The sequence below is a fragment of the Epinephelus moara genome, chromosome 9, assembly GCF_006386435.1.
Source record: "Epinephelus moara isolate mb chromosome 9, YSFRI_EMoa_1.0, whole genome shotgun sequence".
NCBI lineage: Eukaryota > Metazoa > Chordata > Actinopteri > Perciformes > Serranidae > Epinephelus > Epinephelus moara.
In genome coordinates, this window is record NC_065514.1 from 30,922,933 (window position 1) to 30,936,155 (window position 13,223).

At 39.1% G+C, this 13,223-nt stretch overlaps 1 protein-coding gene across 1 annotated transcript in view; it reads right to left on the reverse strand.

The window, feature by feature from the left end:
• Nucleotides 1–374: 374 nt before the first annotated feature.
• LOC126395914 (leukemia inhibitory factor receptor) overlaps nt 375–13,223 on the reverse strand; it is a 17,182-nt gene continuing 4,333 nt past the window's right edge. Inside the window, exons 2-17 of the mRNA XM_050053711.1 lie at nt 11,541–11,651; nt 11,209–11,259; nt 10,899–10,955; nt 10,667–10,781; nt 10,370–10,524; nt 10,079–10,215; nt 7,583–7,724; nt 7,307–7,395; nt 6,972–7,179; nt 6,691–6,876; nt 4,781–4,912; nt 3,361–3,522; nt 1,447–1,590; nt 1,237–1,318; nt 1,064–1,145; nt 375–839 (exon numbers count right to left, since the gene is read on the reverse strand). Coding sequence (XP_049909668.1) covers nt 375–839; nt 1,064–1,145; nt 1,237–1,318; nt 1,447–1,590; nt 3,361–3,522; nt 4,781–4,912; nt 6,691–6,876; nt 6,972–7,179; nt 7,307–7,395; nt 7,583–7,724; nt 10,079–10,215; nt 10,370–10,524; nt 10,667–10,781; nt 10,899–10,955; nt 11,209–11,259; nt 11,541–11,651 — 2,318 coding nt within the window. The remainder of the gene's footprint in view (nt 840–1,063; nt 1,146–1,236; nt 1,319–1,446; nt 1,591–3,360; nt 3,523–4,780; nt 4,913–6,690; nt 6,877–6,971; nt 7,180–7,306; nt 7,396–7,582; nt 7,725–10,078; nt 10,216–10,369; nt 10,525–10,666; nt 10,782–10,898; nt 10,956–11,208; nt 11,260–11,540; nt 11,652–13,223) is intronic.

Consider the following 13,223-nt stretch of genomic DNA (forward strand, 5'->3'; position numbering starts at 1 on the left):
TAACACAGTCAGCGCACTATGTTGGCAACTTGTCTGTGTTGATTGTATGTATGTATGTATGTATGTGAATATTGCAGCTGTTTGCACTATACTGCCAAAGACGAATTTCCCTTGCGGGACAATAAAGTTTATCTTATCTTATCTTATCTTATCTTATCTTACTAAGTAGTACAGTAGTACAGAAATGAGTAGAGATGTTGATGTGAATGGACAGAGGAGAATGTTCAAGTAGTGCGGATTTCCCTCACAGTGCACCTCCAGTTCTCTAGGACTGCCAAAAAGATCTCATTTAATTCAAATATTCATGCACAATAGTTCTTATGACCCTGTGTTCTTCAGTCTCAGTAGTCCAGTTCCAAACTGTTCTCACAAAATCAAAACATCTCCTTGCTGTCCGAGTTCGGACTGGTGCTAAATTGCCCTATATAGTCCAATCCTGATTTTACCACAGTCAAGTCTGTGTCCTCTGGTTCGCTTTCCATGGCTTGACTAACTGATGTATTCACTGGTATGCCCGGAGGCATCCCCTGCTGAAACATCTCCATTGTTGTGTAATCACTTGAAAAGGCGAAAGGAGAACTCTGGGGATTTGTCCGTTGGACATCCGGTAATGTTTCTGTGGTAATGTCAGGTGAGATATCTCCTGTTGCATCCTCAGTGTCTCCTTGGATCCAGTTACAAGTCATTTCTGGTGAGTCTACGTCATCTTCTGAGGCGTGGAGAAGCGGCATCATTGATGGTAGAGTGCTAGCAGGGATCACATCTTCTTTTTCTACTACCTGAAGACTGTTTGTGTCCCATTCCTCCACCTTCAGAGTGTTGAGGGACTCTAGTAGTTCCTGAGTGATGTAAAAATGACATCTTCAAAATTAAAAACTAAAAAATTTAATTAAAATAAAATCTTTATTACAACATACATCTGGCAAACAGTTTTTAGTGCAGCAGTAGGAGGTCTGCAGAATGCTGTATGTTCTCATTTACATAATTTGATATCTTTCATTCTGGCTGGTAGCTTGATGTTAAAATTGGTTGCACAGTTTTTGAAAGCACAAATGACACTTACCCGTTCAAAGGGACCTTCCATTTTCTGCATGGCATTGCTGTTTCCAGGGCTAGGTATGCTTGGCCAAAGGATGACTTTAGCTCTAGATAAAATACAAAGCGTAGAGTAGATATAGATATTTACTCATGTTGAAGATGAATGACAGCTGTAAGACAGTGACTGGCATACTGTACCTTTTTATTATCGGAGATCCAAATATTAGCACAGAGGCCACAACTGCGAAGACTGCGATGACAGCACTGAAATTAAAAGATCCTATGAAGTGGGGAGAAGGCAAGAAATATACAAAAAGTAAGGATGTGGGGGCTTTTTTTGCAATTATTAGTATCAAAAATTCAGTTTTAGGAATGATTATTGGGCAAAAGATGTTTCACTGATATTACCTTCATTTGTTTTAAAGATACATGTTGCTTTGCTTCGTACTCCTTCTCCTGCCTGGGTAAAACCTGATATCTGGACTTGATATGCTGTGCCACTCTTGAGGTCTCCCAATTCATAGTTGTTAAACAATGGATCCACTGTAATATCTGCAATCAAAGAGCGACAGTTTTCAGCATATACATATGTAACTTGGACACACGTGCTTTAAAGTTGGACTGAATTTCCAGTTTTTACTATTTGATTATTTACACTTGGCAGAACAGTTGTGGACCATGCCAGTAGCAGTGTGGCTCTCGGGATGGCAACATGGGTCAGACGGTTGGGCCTCAACTTTGATTCAGACTGAAATATCTCAACATTTTACGTGTAATCGTACCAACCTCGAAGTGCCAAAAAATGCAGTTCATCAATTGGCCACTTGAGACTCACTCAAACAGTGAGTCAATCCCCATAGAGTACCATGTTAGAATTAACAACTTTACAGCAAAAATAAACATGTTTACAGCCTGGAAGAGGAAATGGCTTTGGTCTCTATAGCTAATTTACCCTTTCATGAAAAACTGTAGGGGGGTGTAACTGGCTGTCTGTGGATAGTGTCCCAAAAATATTTAGAAAGTCTTAAAAAGCCCCACAATTACATCATTTTATCCCCAGTAAGTTAGCGAAGAGCTTAGCTGTAAAATAGCTGCTCGGCCAGTAGAAGTTAGCCTTGACTTGCGAAAGTCTAGTGCGCTTGCTCAATGGGCCCAGTGATTTGGAAACACAAACCAATGGATGACTTCATGGTGGCTATGTCCATTATTCCATTTCCTCCATTTTTTTCTTCTTTAGTCTTTAGTCTTTTTGTATACATTCTATGACTCGAACTGACATTCATGGTCCCCAGAGGATAAATCTGCATGATGTTGGTCATTCTCTGATGTTCTTAGTCATGCCATCAGCAGGTTGAAGTTTACATTTATTCAGTAAAATATATCAGCATCTACCCCACAGATTGCCACAACATTTTGTACAGGCATTCATGGCTCCTACATGATGAATCAGACAGTGGTGATCCCCTGCCTTTTCCTCTAGCGCCACCATGAGGTTGGCATTTTTTGGTTTTGAGTGAAATGTTTTGCCAACTATTAGACTGATTTAAATTAAATTTGGTACACACATTCTTGATGAAGCATACCTACTCTGGTGATCCCCTGGTTTATGACCAAATATCTGCAAACTAAGGACATTCCCGCTAGTGAGGTAAATTTAATACCTTTAGCATGTTAGCATTGTCATTTTGAGCTCACAGAGCAGCTAGTCTAATTCTAAAACAAAGCACTTTCACATCAGCAAATCCTGTCATCTAGTCAGAGGCATTGTGTTGTTGGGAAGTCTTTGAATGTAAGCAGCACATTGATTATTGCCCATGTTACGCCACTTGTCAAACCCATTACAATAGGTTGCTAGCTGTAGAATTTACATAAGATAATAAGAGGCATAGCTTTAGGCCAAACAGTTATATATGCCAACACTGAGGGTTTATACAGTGTGCCTGGATTGTTCAAACAAACTTTGACAAACAAGTCCCAAAGAGAAGGGATGTTTGCAGGCTAACAGCAGTGTCAGCCAATGCATCAAATGTTGTGTCAGACCACTAAAGAGACCAGCTTAGACCAGCTGCTAATGGTACAGTGGCTTTTTACTGATAAAGTCTGTACAAACTGTCAGCCTTTGAACTTCCCTCTGTTCACAAATGTCCAGAAACTGACACAGAGGGGAACAAACCAGCGGGCAGACAGGAAATCCACTGAGAATAATGAATTCAGAGGCTGTGTGTCTGTGACTTCACAGTTTGCATTTATGGATTAGCCAAAACAACAAGTATAAAAGTTTATGAGTGAGTAGCGATTCAGTTTAAGATGGACAGTGCTTACTTCTCTCTGTGCTCGCCCCCCTGTGGTGGTACTCCATGTAGTAGATTATGTAACCCAGTAGAAAACCTCTGATGTCTTCCTCTGGGATGGACAACCACTTCAGCACCACTGAATTCAGCGTTACATTGTAGCTGCTGATGTTTGCAGGACCACTGACTGGAGCTTTGGGAGCACAAAATCAAGAAGTCAGAATGTTTTGATATGGATAGAATAAAAAAAGGAACAAACAGTATTGGCCTATTAGAGATGATCTCTATCCTTGTTTTAAACCATGCTAACGGTTTAGCTCTTGGGATGCCAGTATTGGTCAGTCGGTCCACCATTTTGGTCCAGACTGAAATATCACACAACTGTTTGATTGATTGTCATGGAATTTTGTACAGATATTCATGGTCCCTAGGGATGAATACTAATGATTTCAGTGATATCTTGACTTTTCTTTGAGCACACAAGTTTCATGTATCTCGTGAAATATCTCTACATCTGCAAAATGGATTATTACAAAAAGCTATGTCCAGACATTCATGTTACCAAGGGGATGAATCCTAATGCCTCTGGTGATCTCCTGACTTCTCTTGTAGCACAACCAGCAGGTTGATATTTGAAATGTCTCAACAACTGTTGGATGGATTGCCGTGAAATCTGATGCAGACATTTGGGATTTTTGTGACTTTTCATCATCAGATCCATTAGGCCAATACCATGTTATGACTCCTATGCCTGTGGGCAGACGCACCATGTTCTCGGGTTGTCCGTCCTATTCTCGTGAACATACTATCTCAAGAATGCCATGAGGGAATTTCTTACACTATGGCACAAATGTCCACTTGGGCTTAACGAGTAAGTAGGATTTGTTGGTCAGAGGTCACTGTGACCTCACAAAACATGTTTTTGGCCAAACTGAAGCATTCATATACTAATTATGACAACATTTCACAGAAATGTCTAATAAAATAAAATGATGAAGTGATGACATTTTGTACCCAAAAGGTCAAAGGCTCAAAAGGTCACTTCATTGTAACATCATAAAACATCTGGCCATTATTCAACATCATAACTCAGGAACAGAAAGAGAGACATTTGGTCAGATACTGAGTTGGTGACATTAATCTGTGCTAACTGTTTAGATCTTCTGTGCTATTGGGTTGAAGGTGTGTGTTGAGCATCCATGTTTTAGAATATGTAGCGTCTCTGCAGCACCACTCTTATCCTATTTGAAGCATTGTCAACTGTCTTAGCTACATATGAGTCTGGACAGACAAAGATGTAAACTGTAACTGCAACTTGACCGGCTTGTGGAGACATTCAACTGCAAGGCAGTAATTCTAGTCTTTACAATGAGCACCAAAGCCTCACAGTTAGCCTTGTTTATTCTGATGACATTATGCAATAGTGGAAAGGTAGTAGGCCCGGGACTTACATCCTTCAATGAAATAAAACTGTGTGCTCCCATAGGTGTTCTCACTGTTGTTGACGCGCTTCATGTTGCAGGTGTCCTTGTCTGGCCGAGTGTGCAGAGTGATGTTGTATCTCTGATATGGCTCCAAAGCCTCTGGGGATTTAAACCAAATGGATTATCTCAGAAGCAGGAAACAAAATATATTTCATCATATATCAAAATCGAAACTTCCATAAATTATGTTTGAATAAAACTGGTGCATGATTAATGTTTTTCACAGTCATGTTGAGGCACTCTGAGTACTAAGTTGTGGTTCAGGAAACACTGGGGTCTGCTTTGTTAACATTTTATTGAAACCACAATCTTTCTCTAACCTGAACCAAATGACCTTTGTTGCCTAAACCTGGCCACAAATGGGACTCAGGACATGAATCCTGGTCTCCGGAAAGTCCTTTGCTTTCTTGACCTGCACTTATCTGCTGTTAAAACATCTGATTGTCATTAACTTTTTTGTTGAGGGTAACATTTTAGTTTTAGAATATCAAAAGTAAAGTGGCTTTTGAGAGTGACTTAACGTATTATGAAACTGATAGATGGCAATATTGGTAATGTGTTACTTCTAGTTAAAGGAAAAGTGTGTACGATTTCGGGGTATTTAGTGGCATGTGGTGGTGAGGACTGCAGATTGCAACCAGCTGAAACTTCTCCCGGTTAGAATTCCTTTGGTGCTCATTGTTCAGGAGGTTTTTACCAGGAGCTGAATTATTCTCAGAGGTCTCTTCCTCTCTGGAGACGGGCCGCTAGCCCAGCACCTGCTAATATGTGCTCACCTTTTTTCCTTGATATTTTAAGATTCAGACATTCAGGAGGTTTTTACCTGAAGCGGAATTATCTGCAGAGTTCTCTATCCCTCCAAAACCCACGGACCTGGTGATTTAAACCAGTAAAAAAAGCAGTTTTTCCAGCTATCTAGAGCCAGTGTTTGGTTTGTCTGTATTGGGCTACTGTAGAATCATGGCAGTGGAATATAGTGACCTCCCTTTGTTGGTATAAACCTCTCATTTTAAGGTAAAGAAAACATAACAATTCTTATTTTCAGATGATTAAATACTAAAGAAAACATAGTAATATTATATTCCATTTCTGCCAGTAGATCCCCCTAAATCCTACAAACTGGACCTTTCATACACACAAGAATCAGCTACATTCTGCATGCTCTTATATCAATTTTGATGTAAGATTTGGAAGTCTGTGAGGAGTGATGGTAGCTGGCTAACATAATTTCATCACAAAGTTGGGTCAAATGTGAGCAGGGTTGGTTAGAATATATGCCAACAATTGGAACAGTAACAGTTGAAGTATGACTGTATTTTGAGATATTAAAACTCTTTTGAAAGCTTAAAAACAATTATCATATTGTTAACTATTATTATTGTGAAAGGCCAATGGCAAAAGTAAGCAGACATTCCTACTGTTGAATTGTCAAAAAGTATTGTTTGGTTCTAAAAATGGGCATATTCATGATTTCTGGTTCTTGTTTGAAATCAATGTTTAAACAGTTTCTATTGATTGCTTCATTATTTTGTAACTGTATCATTTTAGCATTGTGCCAACCAAGTCCCTACTGGGGCTTGGTTGGCACAGTGTCACAACATGACTTTAATCACTAATCAACAAACTTTAGAAAGCAAATGTGTACGTAAAGACATATTCATTTAAAGCCGAGACCTTAACCTTTCATTTCATGCTGGTAGAGTGAGAAGAGTGAGTAGTGTACGAACCGATCCTTGTCTCCCCTACAACCCTCCTTTCACCACAGAAGATAATCTAGTTACATTTTCTTCAAAATGTACTTGGAAAAACAAATTCATAGCATGTAAACAGAATTACTAGGAGACAGGGTTGACCAAAATTTGTGTATGTTTCCACACCTGGTAAATGATATAAAGTCCTATAGTTGTTTGCGTTCTCATAAAAGGACTTGTAGTTGACTTTATGTCCCCTCTTCATCCACTCCACAGAATAGCAGACATATTTTTTGATGAGATTGTCTTTCCAGTAGATAGTTAAAGATGTATTGCTGCGGACTGTCACATTCAGCTTCTCATTTCTCATACCTGAGGGGACAAATTTAAATTTTAAATCTAATGTTATGGTTCAGTAGACCCAAAAGTGACACCTGCTCAGAAAATACAAAAAGTTGACAACTCACTGGGCATGTCTTCTCGCTGTGGTATTGCCTGGCTTACAGCTGGGGAGGTGCTCACGTTGTTAACAGCACTGATGTTGAGATGATACGCTGAATATGAGAGATTCAGTCGGATTTCAGGCTTAGTGACGTTTATCTGCTCACATGGGGCCTCTCCTGAAGCTTTCCCGACTGTCACATAGTAGCGATCATGCAGCTCTTCGGCAGAAAACTAACACACAGGGTCACTTTTATTATTATAATAATACACATCAGCCCCGGCTACACATATGATATATTCCTTGTTTTATGTCATGTGGAAGGGACATTTGAGGAGATACATTTAAAAAAAAACCTACCTTCCAGGTAAAAGAAAGCAGCCGGTGGCCTTTTGCCCCTGCAATGTCAGTATCCTCAAGGCTGACAATGACAGGCTGTGTTGTCAGTTCTGGAAGAGGTTACATAGGTTACAATACATAGCTTCAGCTCCTTTTTCCTACTCTCATAACCATGTAGTGAAGTAAAAGAATTGTTTTTAAAAACATTTATCTTGCATAGTCAACAAAATAGATAGAAACTGCTTCTTTTTTAATGTTAGATTAAGTTTAAACCAGTAAAGTAGAAAGCAAACTGACCTGATGGGACAGTATAGGCTTCACTCCATGCACACTCTGAGCAGGTTTCATTGTTGACACACTGTATCTGTACAGTGTAGACCAGCAAGGAGTTTAGACCCTTCACAGTACAGATCTCTCTATTCTGGGATCGGGAGGATGTCTGTGAATGACATAGACATTATTGAAGGCCTTTTGTGAAAGATATGTAGTCGGTAGTTAAAATAGTAACCTTCAATCTCAGAGGCGTGAGAACAGTGGAGGAAAAAACACACATAGCCACAAATATACTGATACTATCAGACACAATCACACACCCCTTTAAGGTTAAATTTAAGGGGAACTCCACAGATGTGACACATAAAGGGCAGTTTACTCATCTTAAAGAGCACTGCTCAGCTGGTGAAAACAACTGTTTGATGTCTTCTGTCACTTTGGAGTGAGCTTTACAAAGTTTGATAACTGCGTTTAGTGCTTATAAGCTGTAGACTTTATATAAAGATGGACAATGCATCTCCACTTCCTCCCACTGTACAAAAAATGAAGCCAAAATATTGTGTATATGGCCACTGCCATCTTGCGCCAGTGACATAATTTGGAGCCAGAGTCAGTATTGCGTTCCACCAATCCTGAGCAGTGCCACTGACTGCGAGCACAAAAATGGGCACACACAGCTGATGATGTCAAACCCTCTTTTTTATAGCATCAAATAACTAATTAAAAGCAAGCTGACCACAAAAACAAACTATTGAACTTGTGGGAAATTTATTTGACATGTACTTTGTGTTATGGCATTGTCGTAACTTGTGTTTTTCCTAGTGTTTCCTTGTGTTTCCCCTTCCCTATGTTCCTGTCTGTCCTCTTCTCCCTGTTTAGTTTTGTCTGTGTGCTGTGTGCCGTGTCCCGCGCTTGGGTTTCCCTTGAGTTCCTAACAATTTGATCTTTTAGTTTGGCCCATGTTATATCGGCTAACATGAAGGGGACAGGGTTTACAACCTATACTGCAGCCAGCCACAAGGGGGCGATTGAGATGTTTTGGCTTTACCTTGGGTGGGTCATGTTGTCCATCTTTATTTACAGTCTATGTTATAAGCAAACGTGAGCACACTAACACCCTAAACTATGAAGGTGAAGATGGTAATCATTACTATATACCTACTTAACATCAGCATGTTAGCATGGTCCTGTGAGTATGTTAGCATAATGACACTGTGACTGTTGACTCTTAGCCTTGTTTTAACCTGCCTCTTTTGAGTCCATGAAGTTAACGGAACTGCAGTCAGAAATCACTCAAGTATCGCTTTAAAGGGACAGTTCACTAGAAAATCAAAAACGCATATTTTTCCTCTATCCTGTAGTGCTATTAATCAATCTACATTGTTTCGGAGTGAGCTGTTGAGTTTTGGAGATATCAGTCATAGAGATGTCTGCCTTCTTTCCAATATAGTGGACTTAGATGACACTTGGCTTGTGGTGCTCAAAGCACCACACAGAAGGAAGCATTCATCTACTCATGGACGAGATACTCATGCTCATGACAGTGTGAGATGTAAACACTAATGGTGTCCTCATCGGCTGAGCTGTAATGCTAGCTAGCTCAGTGAAGCTAGTCAGTTAGCAGTAGATGCATGCTTCCCTCTGTGGGATGATACAGTTGGCGGGCGTAGAGTGCTTAAGAGAAAAAAGTTCTCTCATGAAACTGCTCCCAACAAGGTCTGTGGATTATCTTTAGTAACCGCGTCATGATTTCGGGAAAGAGATATGACTGTTGAGTTTTTTTGTAGACTTACACATGCTTTTTGGTAACCCTCTGAAAACTGCTTTTGTTTTTCAAAAACCATAACGGTCAAGCTGATACTTTCATATACTACAATCTTCTCAGAGGTGTCAATGATGTAGTAACATCTGCAATATTTTTTGCTTGCAGAAGGAAATATGGTTGTCCTGAAAATCATGACAAGGTCTGTCATGAAACTGCTCCCAACAAGGTCTATGGATTATCTTTAGTAACCGCGTCATGATTTCTGGAAAGAGACATCGCTGTTGAGTTTCTTAAATGTGTTTTGTTTGGCTGAGTGCCCTCTAGTTCCATTATATTGGAGAGAAGGCAGACGTCTCTACCGCCAATAACTCCAGCACTCACAGCTCACACCAAAACAATCTAGATAAATAAATAGCACTACAGGGAAGAGGAAAGATATGTATTTGCAATTTAGGGGTGAACTGTCCCTTTAAGAAGAGATGGTTCAGTTGCAGACTAGAAATACATAAGTACTTCTCTTCTTGTTTCTAAAGGGAGCAAACTTACTCTTTCATATAGTAGGTAATGACAAGTATGATATTTATCTGCTGTACAAGTTGAGAGCAGCATGTGTAGCCAAGTAAAGACTTATTTTTTGTTTCACAATGATATTCCAAGCTTCAAGAGACAAACATGCTTTATTCTGATATAGGAAAGCCATTTTTATCTTTAGTTTCTGTGCTAGAATTCCACATGGAGTTTAAAGTAACACTGACCTCGTTCCATAACAGGCTGCCCAGTGCTTTATATCTCACAGAGTAATCTGTGATGGCCTTTGGTCGCCAGCTTATATTCATGACTAGTGTTCCAGAATGGCGGCGGAAGGACACGATATGCGGAGGACCACATTGCACTGCTAATAAAAAAAAAGAAAGAAGAAGATTCAGTGAGAGATTTTATTATCAAAAGGTGGAAATAGAAATTTAGATAAAGTTTTTCAGAATCTCTCTCTCTCTCTCTCTCTCTCTCTCTATATATATATATATATATATATATTGTGGACTTACGCATTCTTTTTGGTAACCCTCTGAACACTGCTTTTGTACAATTTGCTGATTTGCTGCTCTTTTCAAAAACCTCAACGGTCAGGCTGATATTTTCATATACTGCAATCTCTTCAGAGGTGTCAATGATGTTGTAGTAACGTCTGCAATATTTCCTGCTTGTAGAAAGAGAAATGGTTTGAAAATTTGTCCTGAAAAATCATGAGAAGTGTGTTATTAATATGTAAAACAACATTTATAACTTCATGTAAGCTACAAAGGAGGAAGCATAAAACTTAGTAAAGAAGAAATCCTGCTCACGGTGGTTGTTGTATGATGAGTGTGTATGTCTTTTCTGATGCATGGTTTCCAGGTTTCCACAAACAGTTTACGCTACCACGTGTTTTATAAAAACACTCCAGATCATGGACTCCATCTGAAAGACAGAGGAAGAAACAAAGCAGTGCGCATAAAAGTTAAGTTGTTTTTTTTTCCAGTCTCTTTTATTTTACAGCTGATGATTCAATCTTGGGTGACTCAGATGTGTCTTTACCTTGGTGAATCTCACATTGCTTATATTCAGATGCAATGGTCTTTACACTGCATTTCCCTGGAACATAATATGAATATGATGTGAAACTAGATCAGTAGATGAGATATTATTTTCTCAGTGTGCCATTTTTACAAAAAATGCTTTCACTCACAGTGTAAAAACACAACTCTAAATAAGATACCACTGTTAGGAATGTATTTCATAATATTTGTGGGGGGGAGGGTTGCAGAAAAATTGGCAACACTGATATTTGAACAGCAGTTCATGATTAATAAGTTGAAGTGTTGTGACAAAAAGTACAATATCCTACCTGAATTTGAAGCTTGAGAGGAGAGCGTAGTGTGGTAAACAAGGATCAGACCTTGAATGTGAGTAACAACAGATCGCTTTAAGCAAAATCTGCCATGAATGCTGAATACAAGAAGTTGTTTGAATTATATAATAAAGTAGTTCACAGAACAGTCCCTCAGAGCTTCTAAAATGTAATATGGTAATGGATTTCATTCATTAGAAAGACAAATAAATAGGCTCAAGACCTACAAAAAACATGAAAATGATTCACTGTTCTCCATAAAATGTCTAAAGTTAACATTTATTACTAACAAAAAATAAATTAAAAATTGAAAAGCAAAGACCACTTACCAACAATGAAAAAGTATGAATGGTTTCCACCAGAAGGAAATTTTGGGTCTAAATAATCAAACTGAAATCCACTGCCAACCATGTTGCCTGGGACTGCCTCAAAGACTGAAACTAAGAAGAAAAGAGAGTGGGTTTGAGGCAAGTATCATACCCACGTTCTGCTGCCATTCACAGCTATGATGCACACAGTAGCTGCTCACTGAGAGTGAACGAGGAGGAAACTTTTTTGGGGAGTAATAGTGTCAGCGTGGAGGGGCGGGGACTCATTTTAATACAGTTCATTGGACTCATAGAGAATAAAGTGATGGCAGGTCCCCTGGAGTTTGCAGAAAAACGGTCATCTTCTTTGTACTTCTTCTTTCTGCATAGCATGTGATGTACCATTTAACACTCAGATATGGAGGAGGTGCCTTACAAAGCAAGAGAAGTGACTGTAAAGTAACAGTACACAAGGCTGTCTGATTTATAGAATTTCTCTTTCCTCTGAGGAGCTACTGAAAACAAACTCTCTAAGGTTGGCTGTGACTCAAAGCATGAAGACAAATGCCTCTTTGTCCTGTGATTTCAGGAATCCTTCATGCTTGTTTTGCTTTCAAAGAACTGAATGTTATTTTGCATTTGAAAGTCACAAATTGTGCCACGCTTACTGACAGAGGTTTCACAGGCATTTCATTTTAAATCAGAAATGGGCTAATATGAGTGTTTGGTAACACTTCATAAGTCAGCCCGCGTTTTAGAGTGTACCTCTCGCCCACTTTCCCAGGAGTTAGCGTAAAACTCCCGGGAACTTACATGTACTTTCCCGGGAGTTAGAGCATAATTCCTCCCGGTCACTTACCACATACTTTCCAGGGAGTTAGTGTATAACGACGTGGTCACCTACCACATACTTCCCCGGGAGTTAGAGTATCCCTCGCGGTCACTTAGCACATACTTTCCCAGGAGAGTATAACTCGTCACTTATGTAATTTCCCGAAACTTATGGTTTAATTTCCTCATATGAATCTGTATATGTATGAAGTGCAATAAAAACAAATGCTTTTGCCCTTTGCTCATGGCACTTGATTCAGTCACTTTTATGTAGCCTGTGTGTGCTTCCCTCTATACCACACTAACTTGGCGTTGCGACCTACTCGTAACTGTAAAGTGCTACAGTTGTTTTTTCGTCGAGGTCGTTGCCGTTTGTATTTGTGTTAGTAGTATACTGTATACATTTGCACCATTACAGTTGGTTATGGATATTATTAACGATGAATAGTCAAGCGTAATACAGTGTGTGTACTGGTGTAGCCCACAGTTTCGAAATATGTGTGTTAATAGCATACATGATTTTGTTATTCATAGTTAAGTTGAAAAATGTTAAACAAATGGTTAAAAACATTAACTTTGTAGTTCAAAAGGAAATACGTAGTATTTGTAATTGATTAATAAGCTTAATAATCTCAAGTTATGGATTAAAAGGCTAATAATTCATGATGTGAAATGTAAAGACGGGATGAAGTATTCCATGCTGAGAAAAACTGTACAGTTAAAAGTTATTCATCTGCTCACTTTGTGTTACTATGATGTATTTATGTGATATTGATTATGGCCATAAAACAATTGAAGTTGATGATGCAAAATAGTAATAGCTCTGTTTCTACACAGGTGAGGTTTTTGAGATCCTATGGAAAATTACATGTG